At 41.3% G+C, this 24312-nt stretch overlaps 2 protein-coding genes across 4 annotated transcripts in view; both read left to right on the top strand.

The window, feature by feature from the left end:
- The window catches only part of kalrna (kalirin RhoGEF kinase a), a 152441-nt gene extending 135717 nt beyond the window's left edge, over positions 1-16724 (top strand). For 2 of the 3 annotated variants that reach the window (XM_034110128.2, XM_034110126.2), the window contains 14 exons: positions 231-454; positions 1896-2176; positions 5302-5464; positions 7762-7824; positions 8000-8027; positions 8651-8813; positions 9027-9148; positions 9488-9619; positions 10187-10348; positions 11092-11170; positions 11297-11348; positions 11733-11881; positions 13373-13511; positions 13892-16724. In XM_034110128.2, coding sequence (XP_033966019.1) covers positions 231-454; positions 1896-2176; positions 5302-5464; positions 7762-7824; positions 8000-8027; positions 8651-8813; positions 9027-9148; positions 9488-9619; positions 10187-10348; positions 11092-11170; positions 11297-11348; positions 11733-11881; positions 13373-13511; positions 13892-14449 — 2315 coding nt within the window. In that variant the 3' untranslated portion in view covers positions 14450-16724. Of the gene's footprint in view, positions 1-230; positions 455-1895; positions 2177-5301; positions 5465-7761; positions 7825-7999; positions 8028-8650; positions 8814-9026; positions 9149-9467; positions 9620-10186; positions 10349-11091; positions 11171-11296; positions 11349-11732; positions 11882-13372; positions 13512-13891 lie in introns of those variants that run through there. The other variant, XR_011645145.1, reaches the window with a different exon arrangement.
- Positions 16725-20381: 3657 nt separating this feature from the next.
- abcb6b (ATP binding cassette subfamily B member 6 (LAN blood group) b) overlaps positions 20382-24312 on the top strand; it is a 39838-nt gene continuing 35907 nt past the window's right edge. The window contains exons 1-4 of the mRNA XM_071207025.1: positions 20382-20432; positions 21060-21249; positions 23336-23428; positions 23527-23603. Of these exons, the coding sequence (XP_071063126.1) occupies positions 20382-20432; positions 21060-21249; positions 23336-23428; positions 23527-23603 (411 nt within the window). The remainder of the gene's footprint in view (positions 20433-21059; positions 21250-23335; positions 23429-23526; positions 23604-24312) is intronic.

The raw sequence follows: 24312 nt of genomic DNA, 5'->3' as shown, positions 1-24312 counted from the left end.
AAACACAAAAAATACAATTCATAAAAGCATTAAAATAAAGGTTGCAGCTAAAAGCGCAATGACAAGGCACTCTGTAGCTAGATGCAAAGGACCTGCTGCCAATGATACATACATTCAAATGATGACATGTTTCTTGTGGATGTTGAGTTTCCTGATTGCACTTAAATACTTTAAAAGCTGACACCAAGAGGAGGAATATACCGTAATGCTTAATGTCTGTGTGATTGTAGCCCTCCAGTCTCCCATTGAGTACCAGAAGGAGAAGGGCGGAGCGGGCAGCAGCGCCTCGCTGACCAGGAACCGCTCTGGCTCGGGGAACCGCTCTTCTTCCGCCGCGTCGTCTCAAAGCCGCCCGTCATCAGCCGTCGGCCTCGGAGACAAGGAGACGGAGAGAGGGAGGCCCCAGATGAAGGGGTCCACCTCCAACGGCGGGTCCACGTGTTTCGAGTCCAGGGTGAGTTCCTGCAAACAGCCTGGACTCGCATGAGAGCGCTTATTGGTTACTTATCTGATTAGGTATCTTATTGTAGTTTGCTTCTTCTGTCTGGGGCTTCTCACAGTATTGCATTGTGGGACTAATTAAGGGATTCTGATCCTATCCACTTTATACTGCAGCAGACTCCATGGGAACTAGAGCATGAAGCACACTTGTTTCCCCTTCACACTGTCTGTTCAGCTTCCTGTTCCCTAAAAGCCAAGGTTAAAATCTGGGCTGCAGGTGTAGCAGCATACTGTGTGAGTGTACACACACACACACACACACACACACACACACACACACACACACACACACACACACACACACACACACACACACACACACACACACACACACACCAGGCTGCTTCTGGCCTACTTGGTCTATAAATCCTTTGCTGTCTGCAGGAGGCTGCACAGCTCTGCTCTGCTGTGATGTACTGCCAGGCTCTACATGGAAGCACCTTGACCCTCTTAAAGGGAGAATCTGAGCCTGTCCTAAGAACAAGACTTTTTTTATAATAAGTTGAAATGAAACTGAAGTAAAACAGAACACAAATATCATATTTGATAAAGCACACCTTGTGGCTCCTAACTGCAAACTGGTTTTGAGAAATAATGTAATTCAATAATAAAAATGTGTGTTCAAATTCAATTTACAAAATCTGTTAAATCTTTCCGACACGTTTCTCTAAAATAATGAGGTGTTTCCTTCATCAAAGCTCTGATTGGCCAGAAACAGTGAACATCAGACCTATTGGAACATCTATACACAAATGAATGATGTAAAAAACTTAAACATAGATAAATAGAGGTTTTAATGTACTTGAACCGTTAACGCAGCGTCCACACGGCGGTGTGTCTGAAGCTCGACCAATCACCTGAATCTCCCGCCCCGGACACACCAGCACGCGGTTTGATTGGCTAGAGCTTGTACTGGCATATGATTTGATTGGCTGACGCTTCCGTCGAAGCTTCAAAAGTTGAACATTGCTCAACTTTTGAAGCGGGCAAAGCGAAGCGACGCTCCCACAATGCAGTTCGGCAAAGTGTGACGTCACCCCATTCAAAGTAAGTGGTGGACGGGCCGTAAGTGTCCGCTTAAGTTAAGATGTTTTGCTTTGAGCACCATCGTACTGGGTAGAAGCGGGAAACTCATCCGCAGAGAGGTGATCAGCTGATTGGACTGTACACGTAAAAGAGAGCCTGAACAGAAAGCTGATGCTCCGCCTCCTCCTCCGGGGTCCTGACTCTCCTCTGCTCCGCCTCAGATGTGGATCATTACGACTGTTATCCAAACCACACAGACTCACCTTGTCCTACATTTCTCCTCATCCTCTCTTCGTCTGTCATTTCTCTCCTCTGTGTTTTTTCCTCCTCTCTTCTCTCTCTTGGCCATCCTCTCATCTCCTCCCCAGGACCTTGAAGGCTGTAACGGCGTCTCCTCCACCATGTTGGTTTCTCAGGACTACTCGGCGCTCAAGGAGAACGAGATATGCGTGAGCCAGGGAGAGACCGTCCAGATCCTGGCCACCAATCAGCAGAACATGTACCTTGTTTACCGGCAGGCCAACAGCCAATCACCTGCCGCAGAGGGCTGGGTGCCGGGACGCATCCTGGTCCCGCTCACTAAGTCCATTAAAGACTCTTCTTCTACTTCCTCCTTTCCGACGTCGGTGGCCGATGCCAACAACATCAAGTAAGTCCCCCCCCCCCCCCCCCCCACCCAGCACTTCTTGTTGGGCTCCGAACCAAGCACTCGGATTGGATGAAACTCTTTTCTCCCCATTTTTGTTTTTTGAGTCAGCTCCCGTCCCCAGGTCCTAACTACTCACTGCCTCCGCCCTCACCTCCTAACTCCTCCCTCCCTCATATACTCCTCCTCCTCTTTTTGGACCTCACAGGAGACTCTTTTTTGTGTTGTATTTTAACTCCCGACTTGTCTTGTTGTTCCTCGGAGGTAAAAGGTACACGACTGTTCTCTTACTTGGCCGTCTGCTGCGGTGACAGTTTTATTTCTGAGCCGTTGTCACTTCACAGCTCTGTGGCAACTACATGAACATGGATTTAAGGCTTGCAACCGAACTCAAACACTCACACACACACACTGATTATTGTCCATGAGGATTATCCCACAGTGATAGACTGGATAGGAAATCTTGTAAGTTGTAGCTGACTCTGGAAACCAGAGAGAACAATCATGTGGAGCTAAACCGGACTCTTATTTCAGTTCCTAACACCCTGTTTATCATTTATTTTTTGTATATTTTTCTTCTTTTTACTGTTTTTGGAAAACTAAAAGCTCACCTGGGGCATTCAGGTGGCCTCAGCCCGATTCTCCGCCGTGGAGAATATTTATTTTGTTGTCTGTGGCAATCTATACACAATTTTGTGTTTATTCCTCTTGTTGTTTTTCTGCCTTGTTAATTATTATTATTTTTTACGGACAAAGTTGGATTTTGTTCCCTCCTTCTTGTTGATTTTGTTTATCATGTCGGCAGTTCACTGTACAAAGTTGATTTTGTTTTTTTTCGACTGAGGCTCTAGAACATTCCTGTTTAAAAAAGAAAAATCCCTTTTGCACTATTTAAGATGAGAAAAGATACGAAGTCAGGCTGTGCAATATGTTGCGTTTAATGGCAACGGTCAGCATTGTACTGTTGGTAGTCTATAATAATGATGATTTTAAATGTATTTTAAATATGTAAAATAAACCTTTTGGACTTGAGCATGAGTTAGCGAAGCGACGTGAAGGTGAAGTTGTTTTGTTCTGCGTTAGGCTGAAGATGATTGTAGTTTTTAATATTTGTAAATAAACTACATAACAGCAAATGATGAACTGAGCGGTCTGCCTGCTTCTGTGTGAACCATTAAGTGCAGTTCCTCTGTTCAAGACAAAATACTTAGGAGTGAAGTGGTTAATGGTTTTGACTTTACTTTACTATTAAAGGTGGGGTCGGTAAGTTTCAGAAACCGGCTCGAGATACACTTTTTGTTATATTCCATGGAATGCTCTTAACATCCCGATAGCAATGAATATCTGAAGTGCTTTGACAAAAAATCCATAAAAAAATGTCATCTATGGAAGCCGTGGCGCTGTAAAAAGCACGACCAATCATCTGAGCCGGCCCGGCTGAAATAACTGGATGGCCTCCCTGCCTGTCAGCCTTCCATCGGGGCACAAACTTATCTCGTGCCCTCATTGGTCACGTGCGCGTTCGTGTGTGTTGGAGGAGGGGCTCTGTGAGGAAGTGGCAGATTTTCTCCGGTTGTGTATTTTTAAATTCTAGCGATCTCGAGCCGGTTTCTCAAACTTACCTACCCCACCTTTAAGGTTATATTTTAAATACAATTATTCTCTACAGAAAATTAGACCGAAGGTGAACAAAGGATTTTATTTCTTCATAATATATGACCAGAGATTGTAACACTAGAGCATCAGGTAAACACTTGTTTAATTTCAGCCTTTTGTATTTGTTGTTTATTGTGGTGACATTTATTTTTACGTCTTTTGTTTACGTTTTTACTAACAATAACGGTCTGGCACTCCACAGAAGGTACAATGTTGAAATATATAACCTAGAAGTTTTAAAATGGCAAAAAATACAGACGGAAAAAACGGCTGCTTTTCAATTTGATAATAGTATTGAAAAATAAAATAACATTTATGTATAATGTTGTTTTGAACTTAAGACTGACCAGGTGTTATGAAAGTGTTCAACTTTGACTTGAATTTATATTTCAAGACACTAAAGATGGTGTCTCTACCAAACGGACAAAGTGGAGAAGAGGTGGCCAATTGCATATTACAAAAGTAGATTAATTGAGAAACTGCTTTTTCAAATACATATCAGAAAATAAATGTATGTTGGCCACCATTTCCGTCACTGCTCACGTAGCACAGTATGTTAACACAAACTAAAACGATGTATTCCAAATAAACAGGACACACAGACGCAGATGGGATTTGTGAAAATGTTAACATGTTAAAGTGTTTTTTTGGCTGTGTTGGAGGAAGCTTCAGTGTCCGTCTTTCTCTCACGTCTCTCCGCTGCTCTCTCCTCCAGTCCAACTTCATTTCTCTCTCAATAAAAAAAGACCAGTGTCCTTCTGTCCTTCCTCTTCTGTTTCTAACTGGACCAGAAGAGTCTGGCTGCAGATTCAGGCGACAGTGACCCTGTCTGGACCCTCTGCTGCTACTACACTACACACACTTGGATTGTACACACACAGTTACACACACAAGCAGGAGAAGAAACTATAGTGAGAAAAACGATATATATTTGTATTTGAATGCATCACAGAGGATGTACAAGAGACAATAATATGTTTGTTCTCTGCCTCTTTATGGTGCTTTCCCTCAGCTTGGATCTTTTTCACTCCCAGCCAGATTCATCATTCACTATTCTCATTTGTATCAAAGCCCATATCTGCCTCTTCCAATAATAATCTCAGTATTATAAGAAAGGTTTAAAAATAACATGGAATGAATAAAACAGAAGGTTATTAAGCAGTTGACTCTAAATCCTACACACTGTACCTTTTTTATTATAATTATGAAATGTTCTTTACTTTGCAACCAAAATAAGCTTTAAATATTCAAACTAGGAGTGTTTCACTTACATGTTCGTTTGTCAAACCTAGTTGCAACTTGTTAAAAAAGTTGAGAAGTGTTCGAGAACATAAATGCCATCACACTTTTTTTTAGCCCCTTGCCTCCACAGAGGGTTCAGAGACAGCCCTGTTGCCGCGGCAGCCAGACTCAACTGGACCCCTCTTCTCTCTGATTGGCTAGTTGATGTTTCTCGTTCCTGTACCGTACAGGAAGTCTCTGTCGTGGAACACACTGCGCGCCAGGAAGCGTGCCGAAGCAAAGGACGGCTCTTTTGTGGGGGTCAGAGGTCAGGAGAATGGCCTCCTCCGTAAGCCCAAAGAAACCACCCCCCCTCCCACGCTCGCCTCCCCCGCCACCAGGGCGAAGGGCAAAGTGAGTAAAGCAGGCCGACGGCGCACGCTGGTGATGTCATATGTGTGTGCCGAAACCCCTCACCTGCCCCACTTTGTTTTTGTTTTTCTTAACCTTGCGCATGTGTGTGTGCAGACCCACAAAGTACACAAAGGTTTTCAACCTGCAGAGGACACACATTTAGACTTTAATTCACTATTTTGTATATATAGAGTTTGAACGGCTTAAAGCGCTGTAATTGGCCGGTCAAATTACCACCAAAGTTGTCTGGCTCATTTAAATGAATGAGCCACTTCGACTATAAAGCAAGCCGATAGAAGCTTTACAAATATCACAATCAGGATGTGGAGGGCAGATTAAAAGTGTTGCCTTAAAGCAGGGGTGTCAAACTCAAGGCCCGGGGGCCAAATCCGGCCCGCGACTTCAGTTTATGTGGCCCCACAAGAGCTTGCAAAGAATATAATATGTTTATTATACTGTAACATGCTACTTTACAGAAGCACGTTGCCCATACACGACATGTCCCACAATGCATCTCAAATTTGACTTTTTCTCAGAATTTGACTTTTTTTGTTAAAATATGCCTTTTTTCTTAGAATTAGCCTTTTTCTCATAAATAGATGTCACTTCTTCTTTTTATTTTTTTCAGAATGTGGCTTTTCTTTTAAAATCATATTGTGACATTCTCACTGAAGAGACTTGCAATTATTTGCCCTAGACTTCTGCTTTCAGACGTAGTTAATTATGAAGTTATTACCCTATCCGATAATAATCCAATGCAGAGGCAATAATGTAATATAATACGTTATTTTATATATATTCAATATTTATATATGTCTTTTTATATAGTCTTAAAGTTACAACCGGCCCTTTGAGTGCAACCATAATGCTGATGTGGCCTGTGATGAAATTGAGTTTGACACCCCTGCCTTAAAGTAACAAAATAAGCTTTGTGGATTTAGTTAGCTGTAATAAATAATACATAATTCCAGGGCAACGTTTTGCATTAATTCGTCATTAATGCCAGTGTGAACTAAAGGTAAGAATTGAAAAGGAAAGTTCAAACTTAAACATGTGACATTTTAAAATCTAAGATGGTTGAGAACCCTTAAAGAAGAACACTGCAAGTTTGTTTCAACATTTTTATTTGACCCCAAACCCTCAAATGCACTGATTTGAAATAAAATCTGATTTATGTTTGTGTTTTGTGTTGTGATTTATTTCTCCCTCCTTGTGCATGCATAGAGGTAGACTTTACTGACTTATTGATTCCTTTTGTTTTACTCTGCTGTGCTAACCAGTGTGTTCTGTAGTGGACTAACACCATGCAACTCACCAAAACCCGTTTGATGTGTCGATGTGACATGTTGTGAAGTTTATCATGATGTTAGTTCATTGTTGCTGTTTCAAAGTGAAAACGAAGCACAAGAGTCTTATACTTTACGTTTCTCGTCTGCAATTCTAACAAAGAATCTCTGTTAAAGATGTGGGAAATGTACAGTTTATGGTTTCGTATGATGGAAAATGTTATGGGAAAAAAACGACTGTCAATGTCAAATAGCTTTTTGCAAGTATCAAGCTTGAAAAGGGTTTTAAAGGCTGTAAATAGTTTGTTGTAAGGTATGCTATGATGTACTGAAGTATCTACAACTGGGAATGTCAAGCTCGGATCATTGTGAATGCTAAGATGTACAGCACTGTTATCCTTTTGACATGAGGCTTAGAAAGATGTTCAAATCGGTTTTGTCTCTTTGTATACACAAAAGAAAAGTAATGAACGGAGAACACGGATCCCGCAAGTGTAACACAAGTGTGCTTTTGGGAACTTTCTTGGTGCCATAGAGTAGCCGTTTGTTAAATTGCTGTTTAAACCAGTTTTGCGTTGACTGCAACACGCAGATAGTTGATTGGACATTGAGGTTTATCATTCCAAAACAACTGCTCTCAGGTGAGTATCAGTCAGACAGAATCCAGGATTATTAAACCTGGCACAGCAGGCACGATTATAGGAGTGACTTGTTCTCTTTACACAGAGTAATCCATACTGCTAATATTATCTTCATCCACTTCGCAAAACTTTCTTTGACTTCAAAATCTCCGTTTCCTCTTCTTCATGCCCTTCTCTTTTATCCTCACCTGCCTCCTTCTCTTGGAAATAATCTCAATTCTACTTTTCTTTGTCCATCACCGACTGCGTCTGTCTTTAATGACCTTTGTGTTCGTCCTTTATCCCCTAACATCTCCCCTTTTTCCAATCCAACATCTCACTCTCTTTTCCCGCTCTTCTACGTTCCTGTTCCTCCTTTGTTCTCCACCAGGACCTTCACACTTCAGATGAGTCTGACTGTGACGATGACCTTGACCCAAAAACTGGCATGGAGGTATGAACAGACAATATATTGTGTTAAAGCTGCATGGCGTTACAAAACCAGATAAAAAAACGATGCAAAACTCTATAAAGTGAAGCTTACACTAAAGTGTTGTAATGTTTTCAAATATTGCGACAAAGGCAGACTGTTTTTCCTAAACATTACATTTGTCCTCATCTGTTTTCAGCTTCTCAACCCAAACTTCATCCAGGAAGGTAATGCATCCTTATGAGCTTCTGACGATGCACTTTCTCTTTGTTTTTCGGTGTTATAATAAACATTACAAGAAAGCCAAGCACCTAGAAAACGATTAAATAGCTTTTAACAAAGAGGCCCCTGCACACACCTCACCAATGCTGTTTTACTTCCTACATCGGCTTTTGGTAACTAGTTTGCCACAAAACCTAAATTGGGCTGGCATGACACAAATCAGCCTGTTTGCACTCGTCTGAATCCCCAAGCTGAGCGGCCAACTGGGTCAAAGTCCACATCCCCATAACTCACCAAATCTAGCATATATATAAACCAAAGAAGAATAACATGTATCCATCGAGTGGCAGAACGGAGCGCAGTATTGACTTTGTGCCAAAATGAGGGCCCACTTATCGGTTATGCCTAAATAGCACCACTGATTTACGGTTGGGGAAGGTTGTTCATTCTACATATCAGACCCTGTCTTGCTGGGGCATGATTGAATATAATGACATCATGTTCTCAAACTCGAAGGCCACCCACACTATAACAGGCCAGATGGCTAAATGAAGAGTATTTGCGCCAGTCGTGTATCACTTTAAACTCCAACTTGAAATGTCCTTATTTCATTGTGTTTCCTGCGCAGTGGCTCCAGAGTTCCTCGTCCCTCTGTCAGACGTGGTGTGTGCGTTCGGGGAGACGGTGGTCCTCTGCTGTAAAGTGTGTGGACGACCCAAACCCTCGGTCACCCTGAAGGGTCCGGACCAGAACCCAGTGACCAGCAACAACCGCTTCACCATAGACATCAGGTATGCCATTACTGCATGGGTTCATATGGTGCCGTTTCCTTTGTTAAATCACCGAAACCTGCTTTATTTGAATTACCTTCTTCCACATCCTCCTATTTCATGTCTTCTCCGCCTCGTTTCATTCATTTATTTGTGTTATACTACTCCTACATTTCTTCTCCTGCTCCATCTTTTAATTTCTATGTTGTTCTTTCTCTTCTTTCTCCTCTCCAGGGATACAGGGGACATCCTGTTGAAGATCTGTAACCTGATGCCTCAGGACACAGGGATCTACACCTGTGTTGCCGTTAACGACCACGGCTCTGCCTCATCCTCCGCCTCCATCAAAGTGCAAGGTAACATGCCCGGATTAAAAGCTGCATTTCAAATACAAATAATAATTAAGAAAAACCTGTAAGAACTACACTTAATATATATACTTATATCATTTACATTTGTATATATTAAGTATATTGGACTGTTGGAGGATGCTGAGACGCTGTAGCTATATGGCACATGACAATGAAGCCTTTTTAAACTTCCTGAAAACATGAGGTCTTCACCAACGCTGAGTTCTTTTAAATTCAATGAAGAGTATGTCAACCTGTAACCTTGACATTTCCCACAGCAGTTCCTTCTAAGCAGAGCACCTGAAGTGTTGTTTTGACTGTGTAGTTTCTTCCTCTCTCCCGCAGGTATCCCAGCAGCCCCTGGGCGGCCGGTGGCTCAGGAGGCCAGCAGCACGGCGGTGATGATCCAATGGCCGCCTCCAGCTTCCTCTGCTCACTGCAGTGTGAGCAGCTACACCGTGGAGTACCGACAGGAAGGTGTGTGTCCTGTGGATGTGAATACCGAGTGGATGGTTGTTTTTTAAATATGCACATTGTTAGGAAAATATCACTCGTCGCCGGCTTGAGCTTCAATATCAGGATACATGTATTTATTATCCTTGCAAGAATGGAAGTAGTCATCACATACAGAGCATTTGGGACAACTAGTTCCTGAGCAGTGTCCCGTGCTGATATGCAAGAGAGGGAGTTATTCAGTCACAATAATAATAAATTATATTTATATATCGCCTTTCAAGGAACCCAAGGTCGGAAGATGCAGAATACCGGTTCAAAACAGTATTCAATGTTTAGTTTAGATTAGCTGAGACCACGTCAGAAATGAGCATGCTTGTCATATGTCTATCTCCATAGAGACTGAATCATCATGTTAATCACATGGCTATCGTATGCCTAAAACAGTCCTGATGCTCTTCCAGGTAATCCTACATCCTGTTACGCACACAGCTACGCAGGGCCTTTGTTATCATGTGTACTCTGATATTGGAAGAGTACATTCAGTATTATCCACACATATAAAACTTTTACCTTTTCTCTCCCTTTCAGACTCGTTGCTATGGCAGCAGGTGGCCAGCAGCAAAGAGGAGTGTGTTCAGATCGACGCTCTGATCCCTGGAGGTCACTATCAGTTCAGAGTGCGAGCCTCCAACCGCTGGGGGGTCGGCCCCCCCTCCGAGCCCTCCAACATGATCACACTGCCCAGCACCAGTGAGTCTGACACACTCCATTTCATAAGTCATTCGTTTATGTCTTCATGTGTGCATATGTATAAATGTGTCTGTTGATTGTGTGTGTATATATATACATGTGTGTGTATATATATACATGTGTGTATATATATATATATATATATATATATATAGGTATATACATATTTTTATATTATTTTTGTTATTGTATTCGAGATTGTGGGAAACGGTATCTCGTTCTCTCTGTCCGTGCACACAAACTGAAAGATGACAATACAGTTGACTTTGACCAATGTGGGAGCCAGACATAGTGTCCTTCAGCAATTATGCCTTTCCCAGAGTTTCTGATGGACAATAGTCCGATTTCAATGCAGTAAGGACTAGATTACCGTTTTCATAACATTACTAAAGGTGTTAAGATTGGAAATGAGTCTTGGCCCGGAAGAAAACATTGAAACAATACATATTTGAATGTTGTAATGATGTAAATATTTTAGGTAAAATCCTGCATTTTCTTTTTTTAAAGTCTCGTTAATGTTTAGCATTCATGTCATGTTGACTCCCAATCATACTAGATATATGATACTGCACTGGACAAATAAGACACAATTATTATTATTATTGAATGTTGGGGCTTTTTAAATGTTATACCAATATTTTTGTGAATATTCAGCTATTTTCTGAAAATAATATATTTCTTCAATAGTTTCCGTGCCCTTATGACTCCATGTTATTGATCTCATCGTATTGATCTTTGTCCAGACTCTGGGTATGATGGAACCGGGATCCAGTGGAAAGAAAACTTTGAGTCGACTTTCTCTGAAGTCTGTGAGATCGGAAGGTAGAGTGATGCAAACGTACTGACTTTCAGGATAATGTGATGAACAACCCAAGATTGATTTTGACCCCAGGTGTAGACGAGTGACCTTTTTAATTCAGCCTCTCTCGTTCTCGTTCGTTTCACCAGGGGACGATTTTCAGTGGTGAGAAAATGTCTCAACAAATCTACAAAGAAAGAGGCAAGTTACAATTAAAGTGTTGTAAAAACTGATGCTGTTGTAACGTGTGTGCTCATAAGTGTTAACGTCTTTTGATTTGCGGTGACAGCCTGTGTTTGGGAAATGTAATTTATTTCTTCTATTTAGTTCCATTCAAAAATGTGTTTATTATAAATAAGGTGGCAGTTTGCCCATTTTGTATTTTCAGTTATACTTTCAGTGAGTTTTTCTAAAATGATTTTCATGAATCAGGGTTCAGTAGATCTTGTGACTGTATGTGATCCAAGTTTTGAGTTGTATTTGTTTTATGTAATCATATGTAAGGTTTTGAATTTTTCCGTTTCCAGTGAATGTTATCGTTTTGTCTTGCAGTGTGTTGCAACATGCTTTTTTCACTCTGTTCAGGTTGCGGTTAAATTTGTGAGTAAGAAGATGCAGAAGAAGGAGCAGGTGGCTCATGAGGCGGACGTCCTGCAACACGTGCAGCATCACCAGCTGGTGGCGCTGCTGGACACGTACGAGTCTCCAACCTCTCTGATGCTGACCATGGAGCTGTGAGTCTGACTGAAACCTCCTGCTTAAAAATAAACTGTAATGTCTTAAGCCCTTGTCCCTTAAGGGTCCCCTATTATACTGTCTTTCATCAATATATTACAGGTCTCAGATATATAAAAAACATGTCTCTGAAGTGTTTGGCTCCAAACACCAAACAGGTCATTGCAGCATTACCCATAATCCCCTCTGTTTCAGCCCTGATTCCAAAGTGCTGATTCTCTGTCTGTTACTTTAGATGAAAATAAGGAGCCCCTCCCCACGCCCCTCTGAGAGAGATTTGGGTTAGAAAGAACACAATGGTGCTCTAGGAGGAGATTCAGGTGATAAGGAGGGTGGGGTTACCTTGGTTGCTGATTGGCTAATGGTTACACAAGACAACACATTGTTATGACATCATAAAGTGGCCAGAATCTGATCAGCTCGTTTTCAGACAGGTTTTTATAGAAATGGATCAAAAAGAGAGAGAATCTTTGTTCCTGAAGCTTTCAGAGTCTCTCTCCACAGAGGGGACACATGTTGATGTAGAAGAGACATGAAGAAGAGGGGACACATGTTGATGTAGAAGAGACATGAAGAAGAGGGGACACATGCTGATGTAGAAGAGACATGAAGAAGAGGGGACACATGTTGATGTAGAAGAGACATGAAGAAGAGGGGACACATGTTGATGTAGAAGAGACATGAAGAAGAGGGGACACATGTTGATGTAGAAGAGACATGAAGAAGAGGGGACACATGTTGATGTAGAAGAGACATGAAGAAGAGGGGACACATGCTGATGTAGAAGAGACATGAAGAAGAGGGGACACATGTTGATGTAGAAGAGACATGAAGAAGAGGGGACACATGTTGATGTAGAAGAGACATGAAGAAGAGGGGACACATGTTGATGTAGAAGAGACATGAAGAAGAGGGGACACATGTTGATGTAGAAGAGACATGAAGAAGAGGGGACACATGTTGATGTAGAAGAGACATGAAGAAGAGGGGACACATGTTGATGTAGAAGAGACATGAAGAAGAGGGGACACATGTTGATGTAGAAGAAACATGAAGAAGAGGGGACACATGTTGATGTAGAAGAGACATGAAGAAGAGGGGACACATGTTGATGTAGAGGAGACATGAAGAAGAGGGGACACATGTTGATGTAGAAGAGACATGAAGAAGAGGGGACACATGTTGATGTAGAGGAGACATGAAGAAGAGGGGACACATGTTGATATAGAGGAGACATGAAGAAGAGGGGACACATGTTGATGTAGAAGAGACATGGAGAAGAGGGGACACATGTTGATGTGGAGGAGACATGAAGAAGAGGGGACACATGTTGATGTAGAAGAGACATGAAGAAGAGGGGACACATGTTGATGTAGAAGAGACATGAAGAAGAGGGGACACATGTTGATGTAGAAGAGATATGAAGAAGTGGACTTTGCACAATAGGTGACCTTCAACACTGGAGTCTTATAATCCTGTGTGTGTGTCAGGCTGGAGGACGGGCGTTTGCTCGACTACCTGGTGGCCTGTGATGAGCTGATGGAGGAGAAGGTGGCGTTCTTCATCAGAGAGACACTCGAGGCCCTGCAGCACCTTCACACCTGCAGAGTGACACACCTGGATCTGAAGGTGAGAGTGTGCTCCATCAATGAAGACGAACTTCCCCGACCAATGGAGCAAGTTTCGTATTTGTTTTAATTCGTGCTTTGGTAATGTAATCGATTATCTGCTGGAGCTGTATGAGACATCTGCATCCACAGTCTTGGCTGTAGCTGTAGCTGTTGCCGGGGTCCTGCCTCACCCCATGTAGTGTTTTTTGGCGACACCTTTAATTGGGAGTTTATCCTTGTCCACTGTGAGGGTCTCAGGAGAGAGGGTGTCGGATGATTGATTGATATGTAAAATTGAATTTGGGAACTTTTGGAGTTGCATCTTCCAACTTCTTGTAACTATGTATAAGAATCACATTTGATACGAACACCATCTGTATCTGTTTCTCTCTCCTGCAGCCTGAGAACATCATGGTGGACCTCCACTCTCACACCCCGGGCATTAAACTCATCGACCTCGGTGATGCCGTCCAGCTGTCCGCTCACCGCCGGTACGTCCACCTCTTGCTCGGAAACCCAGAGTTCGCTGCACCTGAGCTCATCCGCGGGACTCCGGTCTCTGTCGCCACGGACATGTGGAGCGTGGGCGTGTTGGCCTACGTGATGCTCAGTGGGGTGTCCCCGTTTCTGGACGAGTCACCAGAGGAAACCTGCGTGAACATCTGCCGCCTGGACTTCTGCTTCCCGGATGAATACTTCCGAGATGTGAGCCAGGCGGCGAGGGACTTTGTGTCCTCGTTGCTGCAGCAGGATCCCAGGAAGAGGCCAAGCGCTACTTCCTGTCTGCAGCACCCTTGGGTGGGCCGCGGGGGGGCACACGGTGGGGAACACTCCAAGAAGCCCCTGGACACTACGCGGCTGGCCACATTTATTGACAGGAGAAAACAGCTGCATGACGTCCGGCCCATCACTAATATCAAAGGGCTGGTGAGCAGCAGCATGGGGAACACACTGTGACCACCGGGACCCCAACAACAACAACATTACCATACGTTTTAAGCATTTAATTCTATCTTGTATTTATTAACGTGTGCGTGGGAAAGGGATTTGGTGCCTGGATTTGTCATGTAGTGCGAGATTGAATCCTCTTCCAAGGGCCAGTCAGACCAAACTTATAATAAGAAGATGAAATAATTGAAATAAATGGCTGAGTTATATTTATTTATTGACTAACACTAGATCACCTAGTTTCAACAATTACATAAGAAGCGGGTTCCAAGAACTGCCTCGAACACCCCATAAAACCCAAAGAAAAAAATCTAAAAGTTGAGAAAATTAGCATTTAGAAAACACACTGTGAGCAAACATTATGGCAACATATTAGTTTATATTTGTAATGTTTATTTTTACAGGGAGAGAGTGTATATTGGAGGCAAGTGGAGCCAGTTACGTTAGGAGATAATCTGATCTTGTATCTTGTTCACTTGGATCTGTAGAGAGGTGCAGGGATCACTCACCAACTGAAAAGCATGTTCCACCCATGATCAGATCACATGCTTTTGCTAACATGACTGAGCATATTAAAAAGGCTTAGTGAGTTTATACAGCGACCAATGAGGTCATGCACTGTGAAAAACCTGCTTGTTTTCATATAGTCTGATTTGAATGAGAAAGACTCACGAAAGAGAGTCTAAAGAAAATGTTGGTTTAGTTGCTGTTTTAATCCTGGACCTCTATCAAGAAGCCTTTGACTGATTACCAGAACCTGGGGATTCATTCACAAAATAACTCAAAATATAAACCAATTGACCCGGTAGCATGCATGTTCTGGTAACTGGCGTTGAATGCATAGTGATTTGTTAAATGCAAAGGTCATGCCCTATCTCGTCATTCTAAAGAAACTAAAACGTCGTTTTTGCCCTGTGGTTTTGCTATCCTCTGAAATGTAATAGCTTTTACTCTTGTCGAACAAGCTTCATGAATATCGCGCTGACAAACAAAAAACAAGCTACAAAAATAACCTCCATGTTGGTGAAGGTAACAATTACTTGCTTGTCCAAATGACTTGTTTACGTAGAGAATAATCAACTAAAAAGTCTGAACGGTAGAGAGCAAAAACAACTCGTCTCAAACAGGATATTTCATTCTTATTTGTGCGTTTGGTTTGAAGTATAACTTTTGAATGACAATATATAAAAACTGCAGCTGTGATTTAAACCCCCAACACGTAAAGCTTCTTGGACCGGATGCAACAGCGCTGAACCCTCGCTATGATATACTTTTTTATTTATTGAATGTTTATTTATTTCAGAACTGGGGTTGATAGTGAAATCATATTTGGATATGTGACCTGGAGCAGTCTGTCTTCGCTAGGTGAAGAAATCAAACTGAACTGAACAGCTGCTGGACTATAGCAGCAGAGTTTGTTAATAGTGTCCGAGTGAACCGCTGGATTGACATCAAAGCACTGACTGATCCAAATTCACCTGAACCGTCATGGACCACACCAACTGGGGTAAAATGGGCAGTTGTAGCATCAGTACATTGAAGGTGAAAAACGGAAGACAGAGGACGACTGGACCTTTCACAGGAGAAGGCACCGTGGAGACTGAAGCCCTGTCTATCGGACACTTATCATTCGTTGATATCACTGTTTACAATTGTCCATAAAATGCTTATGTAGTTTACAAAAGAGGTAGAATAATCAGGGATAACCTGCATGTAAATTCACCAGGTATGGTTTAGAAATCGGGTTTAGAAATCTGTCTGGTTTCTTAAACAAAAACCTGTGACATTTGGTGTTAAGGTGGGAAATTAACTTGTTTGTACATTTGTGGAGCAGCCACTGTGGAAAGTAACCAGCCATAGCGGTAGTACTTAGTCTTGTTAAATAGTTGGCTGCTAAATCGGGTCCATTTACTGTCTTGTTTCTACTGATGAATGTAAACAAATTGTAGAATGTGTTCTGCCATCACAAGTGCTGTCCTCTGCTTTCACCAATTGCTTTCACAACGCTCTTTTCCCTCCTAAGCATTTAGTGTACTACTATAGTGAGCGTTTATTTAAGCCTGGGATGCAGAATGGTGCAAATGTAAGCTCATACAAAAGCATCCGTGCAAATCTACATATGTTTTTTTATTATAGCTGTAACGAGATCTTTTCAGGTACTAATGTTCTGCTGTTTTATCTCAGATTCATCTTCTCATCAGGGACAAAGCATAGTGCTACTGTATACACAAAACACAGCATTATTTTTGAACATGTGTTATTCATCTCCTACTACTTAACAGAACAGCTTTGTGTTCAATTATTCAATAATAAATACAGAAGTAGTGCTTCAAGGCTGCGGCTAACTGTATCCACTAACAAGCTGATGTATAAATGCTGTTAACATTAGTGCTAAAACAAACGGCATTAAAAACAATGGTTGTATTTCATATTGGTCTTTGGAGACTCAGAGTGTTCATTCAGTTTCTGAAACCTGAGGAAAAAGTGGCATTATGAATGAAACCATCAGGCGAAATGTCTACCGTATGTTAAAAACAGATGCATGCAAAAGGAAACTGTTGATATTAAATAGTGAGCTCTGTTTTAGCAAAAGAAACAGGATTATACCACAAGTCATGGCTTTAACACATTTTGTATTATTCATACAATAGATATTCTATAATGTCTATTACTGTTAAAGAATTGAACGCTTTGAGCCTCCATAAGAAACCTCAGCTGTTAGTTAAGAAACCTACAGTTGTTTCTCTTGAATGAAATACCCTGACTGCCTCGCTCTAAGCTTTCAAAAGTGATCCGACTGCATGATTAAACAATAAGTGTTTATCAAGTGTTGCTAAAAATGTAGGATAATCTGGAATGCCTGAAGCAAATGTTTGTCATTTCTTTAAAGAAAAATAATACACTGAACAAAAATATAAACGCAACACTTTTGTTTTTGCCCCCATTTTTCATGAGATGAACTCAAAGATCTAAAACATGTTCTATATACACAAAATAACCATTTCTCTCAAATATTGTTCACAAATCTGAAAAAATCTGTGATAGTGAGCACTTCTCCTTTGCCGAGATAATCCATCCCACCTCACAGGTGTGGCATATCAAGATGCTGATTAGACAGCATGATTATTGCACAGGTGTGCCTTAGGCTGGCCACACTAAAAGGCCACTCTGAACCGTGCAGTTTTGCTTTATGGGGGGGGTCCGAAAACCAGTCAGTATCTGGTGTGAGGGGTAGGATTAGGGTTAGGGTTAGGGTAATGTTGTGAATCGAGTGGCCTGTGTTCGTCGTCCATAACATACGCCTGCCCATACCATAACCCCACCACCACCACCATGGGCCACTCGATTACAACATTACCCTAACCCTAACCCTACCCCTCACACCAGATACTGACTGGTTTTCGGACCCCCCCAGACCCCCCCAATAAAGCAAAACTGCACGTTTCAGATTGGCCTTTTAGTGTGGCCAGCCTAAGGCACACCTGTGCAATAATCATGCTGTCTAATCAGCATCTTGATATGCCACACCTGTGAGGTGGGATGGATTATCTCGGCCAAGGAGAAGTGCTCACTATCACAGATTGTGAACAATATTTGAGAGAAATGGTTATTTTGTGTATATAGAAAATGTTTTAGATCTTTGAGTTCATCTCGTGAAAAATGGGAGCAAAAACAAAAGTGTTGCGTTCATATTTTTGTTCAGTGTAATTAACATCAGATTGTGAAGACTAAAAGCAAAATTCAGTTACAGTTTGTGGTCCCTAAACATTTCCCCATGTGCTGTTTTTCTTTTACAGTAAACATTTATTTACTTTTTGTTTACATTTGAACTGAAAAAGTAAAGTCTTTGCTCTGTCTTGTGGTATTTCAGCCTAGCACTCAGGGTCATCGTGAAGCATAGTGTATAACCAAGCCTTCAAACACACAGAATATTTAAGCTTTTCTCAGACTACATTTCTGTCTTGTTAAAACTGTTAATAATAAGGTTGCTGTACAAATTACCACTCATCTGCACAATACGGAGGGAGTTCAATAACCATCTGAAACATGTGGTGAAGTAATAGTGTACAGTATAAGTAGGTACTAGTCTTGTCTAAAGCTGGTTGGCCTTGCTGCAGTGTAAACCTCGGTTTAACTCTCTGAAGAAGCTGATCTTTCGGTTGTGTAATATAAGAAATCTGTCAACGAGTCTAATTTGAGTCATGTTTCAGTAAGACAACACCGTTCTTCACATTTTGTGTTTTAGGTTAGGAAATACTTTTTTTACATTTTGAGTCCCGAGTCTAAAGTGTAGACCTTTCCCTAAATCACCTGTGTTTTTAAGCAGTTGGTTTTAATGAATCCATGTAACCAGAATGAATGAACAAAAGTGGCTGCTCGACGAAGAAGGAAACCACCGTGTACAACGCTGACAAGTAAAAGTACTGCAGTGTCTTGGCATCAAAACATACAACAGTAAAAGTACAATGTCCTATATTCAGATACGGGTAGTATTGCATATTATATTATAAGATAAAAGCAATTGATGCATTAATGTGCATGTTACTTTTCTACCACAGCTGATAAAAGTGACACTAATTGTAATGACGTTACAAACTGCTGGATGGCGTCCCTAGCAGATTGATGAACTTGTATCTATACATTTTTGGGGGGGGATTTAATTAAATTAAATAACTAACAACTGAAGCTATCAAATGTCATGGAGAGAAATGTAAATGATGCCTTTAAAGAAGTATAAAGACATAGAAGTTGTATGTTGAAGACTTGCAGATCTTCTTCTAAAGTTAAACTAGAGGCTCTCCTGGTTGATTTAGTCCCACAATGCATCTGTCCTGGCTGGGAGAGCTGCGTAGCCCCGTGGTGGCTCACCTGTTGAATGCCTACCTGTTCTGTATCCTGATGGTGTTCCTGCTGAGCTTCGTCCACAGAGAGCATCACGCTGATGTCTTCACGTCTTCACCTGTACAGGCCAACTCTTCTTACTCCATTCAACCTGCTGGTGTGTTTTTCTTTCTTTACGAATAAACAACCTGCTTGTTTCTATGTTTCCTCTCACTGTCTCTTTCTCTTGTGAAGGCTTCCCCACTGGGTGGTGCTATAACATTTGGATACATTTCAGAGGGTTCATTAGCACTGGGTGAAAGTAGCATATTCTTGAATCATCTGAATTGATTTATTCTTTTTACATCTTCAAAACAAACCATGTGAATTATACCAGATGATATACAGATGAGCGTAGATCCATTGGAAAATGTTAAGCAGCAATTAAGCCTTCAGTTTCAAAATGTTGAAAGAGGCAGAGTGAACACGATACAAAACCCCAAAAGGTGAAAACCTAGATTGACTTGAAGCTTTTGAATCAATATGTTCTACCTACTAGCCCAGCACATTGAAATACTTGAGTCTTGCATAACAATATTTTAGTTTTTCTTACTTGTAGTTTAGAAAATATCCCTGATCCTTCAGCACTTTTATTTGTATTGTTTTGATAACCCTGTCACACACACAGTCGTCAAACCCTGTCTCCCTCTCTCACACAAACTCACGGCTCAAAACAAAATGCTGACCACAGCTACTTTATGCTGAAAGCTCAAAACACAATAGAGTGTGTGTGTGTGTGTGTGTGTGTGTGTGTGTGTGTGTGTGTGTGTGTGTGTGTGTGTGTGTGTGTGTGTGTGTGTGTGTGTGTGTGTGTGTGTGTGTGTGTGTGTGTGTGTGTGTGTGTGTGTGTGTGTGTGTGTGTGTGTGTGTGTGTGTGTGTGTGTGTGTGTGTGTGTACACAGTCCCCCTGAGTGTGACTGCTTTTAAAAACCATCACAGCAGGCACAAGTACAGCTCGAGTTAATTACATATTTGCCAGTAATCCTTGAACAAGAATGTGTGTATGTGAGTGACTTGTATTTGTTCTGCTGCTGAATAAATCACACTGGAGAGGACTGACATGGCAGACATCACTGTGAAGAGTGGAAGAGGAGGAAAAAGAGTCGTTGAGGTGAGTTAATTAAATGGATTTACGTATTGCTATACATTTATTTATGCTGAATTTATGTTTTAAACTATAGCCTACGAAAGAGGATTAGGGCCACGTGAAAAGAATGTCTGCGAGCTGACCAAAGCAGATGTTTTGTTGACTTCTGAGATTAAAGTCAGAATTCAGTAAAAGAAAAAAATGAATTCTGAGAAAAGTCAATATTTTGAGGAAAAGTCTGAATTTTATAGTCAGAACTCTGACTTTTCTTTCTCAGAATTCCGACTTTAGTCTCAGATCACAAAAACATTTTCACATTTGGCCCTAATCATCTTCAGTAATAGCCAGTTTCTGACATGACAGAAAACATAAATTATCAATCAATCAATCAACAACTTTATTAATCCCGCAAGGGGCAATTGGTTATGAGCAGCAGTTTATGTCATGAACACAGGCAGGAACATACAAGAAGAAAAAACACAGATACACCCGGGAGCACAGATGTGGATAACTATAATAATACACTATAAATAGTTCAAAGCATCACAATAATAAATAAATAAATAAATAATCAAGTTAAAAGCCTTTTCAAGAATTCATATAAGAAAAATGATAAAACAACATTTTCTGACTCTCTTTCTCTCCCTCCAGATGGACCACTCCTCCTCTCCCTCCTCCTCATCTGCCTGGCAAGGCTTCAGGAGGAAAGTGAGGCTGCTGCTGCCCTATGTTTGGCCCAAAGGCACTGCGGCGCTGCAGGGACTCGTGCTGCTGTGTGTGGGCCTGCTGGCAGCGGAGCGTCTGGTCAATGTGCTCGTGCCGGTTTACTCCAAGAACATCGGTAAGCTAAAGACGCTGCAATAATGGAATAGGAGATCCAGATAGTTCTTTAAATATGTGTTTTACAACGTGTGTAAGGTAGTGACACAAACAGTGAAACACTTCCCAGGAACAGAAGTCAAACTGGAACATTTTCCTGTTTACTGCATTTTTCGAACTCTAGAGGGCAGTGTCATCGTGTTTTTGAAGTGCTTTGTTCCATCATGACCTTGATTGATTATGTCCTTGTTTTCTTGAGTTAGGGTTAGGCTTTGTAGTCTCATCCTAGTGTGTTTATGACCTCGATGTCATTTTATTAAAACAGCATTAGTTCGGGCTTTAAATCATTCTTCTTTGGTCATCCAAAGAAGAATTGGTTTTCAAGAATTACACCTTTACAGACTTCTACTACATTTCTTGAACATTGAATATTCATAGCCTTTTCGATTGTTCTTGCACTACTGTAAGCATAAAGTGACAGTTTCAGAAAATTCTAAGCCTTTAAAAAATTTTTACTACAGATGTAATGCAATTAGCACACTTAAAGCACACAGCTGAAGACACCCATATAACGCTGTAACAAGTGTTAATTATATCCTTCACTTCAGACCTCTAATGGATACATTCGGTCATGTATGCAACATCATAATCCCCAAAAATATGTTGTGCTGATGCAAACAGTTCAGCTGCTGTGAAAGGAGATCTTATTGGTTTGAAGGAGAAAGCAACCTTCATTTCTGTAAGGGGGGGGGGAGGGGGTGTCATCATTTGCCAAAGTCTCTTTTGCCCTATTTTGTACACAGGACTGCATGCCTCCAGTACAAGGCAGCGACCCAGAAGCCTCCACTTCAGAGGAAGTCAGCATTCAGTTTGTCTTTAGCTACTTTACCCTTTAGAAAACTGGCCATTTGGCTTTTGGAGCAACATGAAAGTAGAAGCCGGCGCAAAGAGAATGAAGCCGAGCGCTGCTTTGTGTGATGAGGAAGGCGTGGAGGAGCTTTGTGTGTGTGTGTGTGTGTGTGTGTGTGTGTGTGTGTGTGTGTGTGTGTGTGTGTGTGTGTGTGTGTGTGTGTGTGTGTGTGTGTGTGTGTGTGTGTGTGTGTGTGTGTGTGTGTGTGTGTGTGTGTGTGTGTGTGTGTGTGTGTGTGTGTGTGTGTGTGTGTGTGTGTGTGTGTGTGTGTGTGTGTGTGTGTGTGTGTGTGTGTGTGTGTTTTGAGGGTTTTCTGGGAGGTCACCCCTCCTGCCAGTCATGCTTAGCCGGCATTAGCGGCCTTTTTCGTGGAGTTAACTCACCGGTACAACGGACGTTTTGTCTCCGGGTCCGACCCCGCCTCCCACCCTCAGACTCCAGGACCTAATGCCAAAGAGTTGAAAATACCCCCCACTGAAAACACACACTAGAGAAGTAAAAAGAATATTGAATACACACGTTTCTTTATTCATTTCTCTCCATCTTTTAAAAATGAAATGTTCTCCGTTTTCTCACCATGTCTGTCTCTCTGTCTGGATCTTCCTTTTCTTCTCGTACTGCCCTCATCTGAGTGTGCTTTCTCTTTTTCATCCTGATTCCCAGCACTTGTACCAAATGGTAATGAATGTGTCTGTGGGGCAAAAAGGGGAGTGTGTGAATGTGTTCATGATTGTTTGTGGTGGGAAATGTGTTTTACACGAGTAAATGTAGAGATACCACGGTGAAAGTGAAGAAATTGTTGTAAATCAAGTACCAAACAAAGTACTGTAGTATTTTAAAACTCGGCTGGCTGTTTGATACTCATGGTACCTGTCACTGTAAATAGAGTTTGTAAACTGTACCCTGTACATTATGTTGTATGTCATGGTTAAATAAAGGCTACAAACAAACTGAATTCAAATAAATGAGGGCAGCGATAAACAACAGAAAAACGATATCAAGCATCCTCATATAAACATATAAACACAACACTGCAGGATAATCCAAGTATTATTCATCCATTTGTGCTTACTATTTTTTAAACGAGTAATAGCAATAGTCAGGTGTTCGTTATCTAGTCTGCTGGATTATCATTAATGTCATCGGAAAAAAAACAATGATGCAGCTAAAAATAAAAATGGTGTGTGTTTGTTTACAGTGAATGAGCTCTCTGCAGGAGGCGGCTGGACTTCGTTGGTTTTCACCGTCTCCATCTACACACTGCTCAAGTTCCTACAGGGAGGAGGGGCAGGTGTGTTTTCATATGAGTGTGTGTTTACGAAATAAAATGTGTTTACATCTTACAGAAGCGTGAGGTTTTTCCCTCTCCCATCTCCCTGTCTCTTGTAGGCACCTCTGGTTTCATCAGCAACCTCCGCCAGTTCCTGTGGATCAGAGTTCAGCAGTTTACCAGCAGAGGCGTTCAGGTACCACTCAGACTTCTTGCGTCATTGTTTCGCTATAGCCAAATATGTACAGTGGACATGTACATGGTCTCAAATTAGGTCTCATGGTCAGAAATGGTTGCAAGTGTTGTTGGTATGTTATTTCCTACATATCATTATTTAAAATATATTGAAACATTTAACTTTAAATATATCTCCGGAAGAAGTGGTCACATAATTAGACGTGCAGAGCTGTCTGTCCATAACTGATTTAGTTAGGACTGGCACAGTGATCTCTGTTATGTATGGTTTAAGGCAGGGGTATCAAACTCAATTTCAATGCGGGCCACATTCACATTATGGTTGCACTCAAAGGGCCGGTTGTAACTTTAAGACTATATAAAAATACATATATAAATATTTAATATATGTAAAATAATGTATTATTATCGGATAGGGTAATAACTTCATAATTAACTACGTCTGAAAGAAGAAGTCTAGGGCAAATAATTGCAAGTCTCTTCAGTGAGAATGTCACAAATGATTTAAAAAGAAAAGCCAAATTCTGGAAAAAAAAGTCACAAAAAAAGAAGTTACATTTTTAAAAAAAGGTTACATTTAAAAAAAGAAAAGTCAAATTCTGAGAAAAAACTCAAATTTGAGATGCATTGTGGGACATGTAGTTTATGGGCAACGTGCTTCTGTAAATTAGCATGTAACCGTATAATAAACATATCATATTTTTTGCAAG

Source organism: Pseudochaenichthys georgianus, chromosome 21 (assembly GCF_902827115.2).
Source record: "Pseudochaenichthys georgianus chromosome 21, fPseGeo1.2, whole genome shotgun sequence".
NCBI classification, from domain to species: domain Eukaryota; kingdom Metazoa; phylum Chordata; class Actinopteri; order Perciformes; family Channichthyidae; genus Pseudochaenichthys; species Pseudochaenichthys georgianus.
This window is presented reverse-complemented; position numbering and strand designations above follow the sequence as displayed.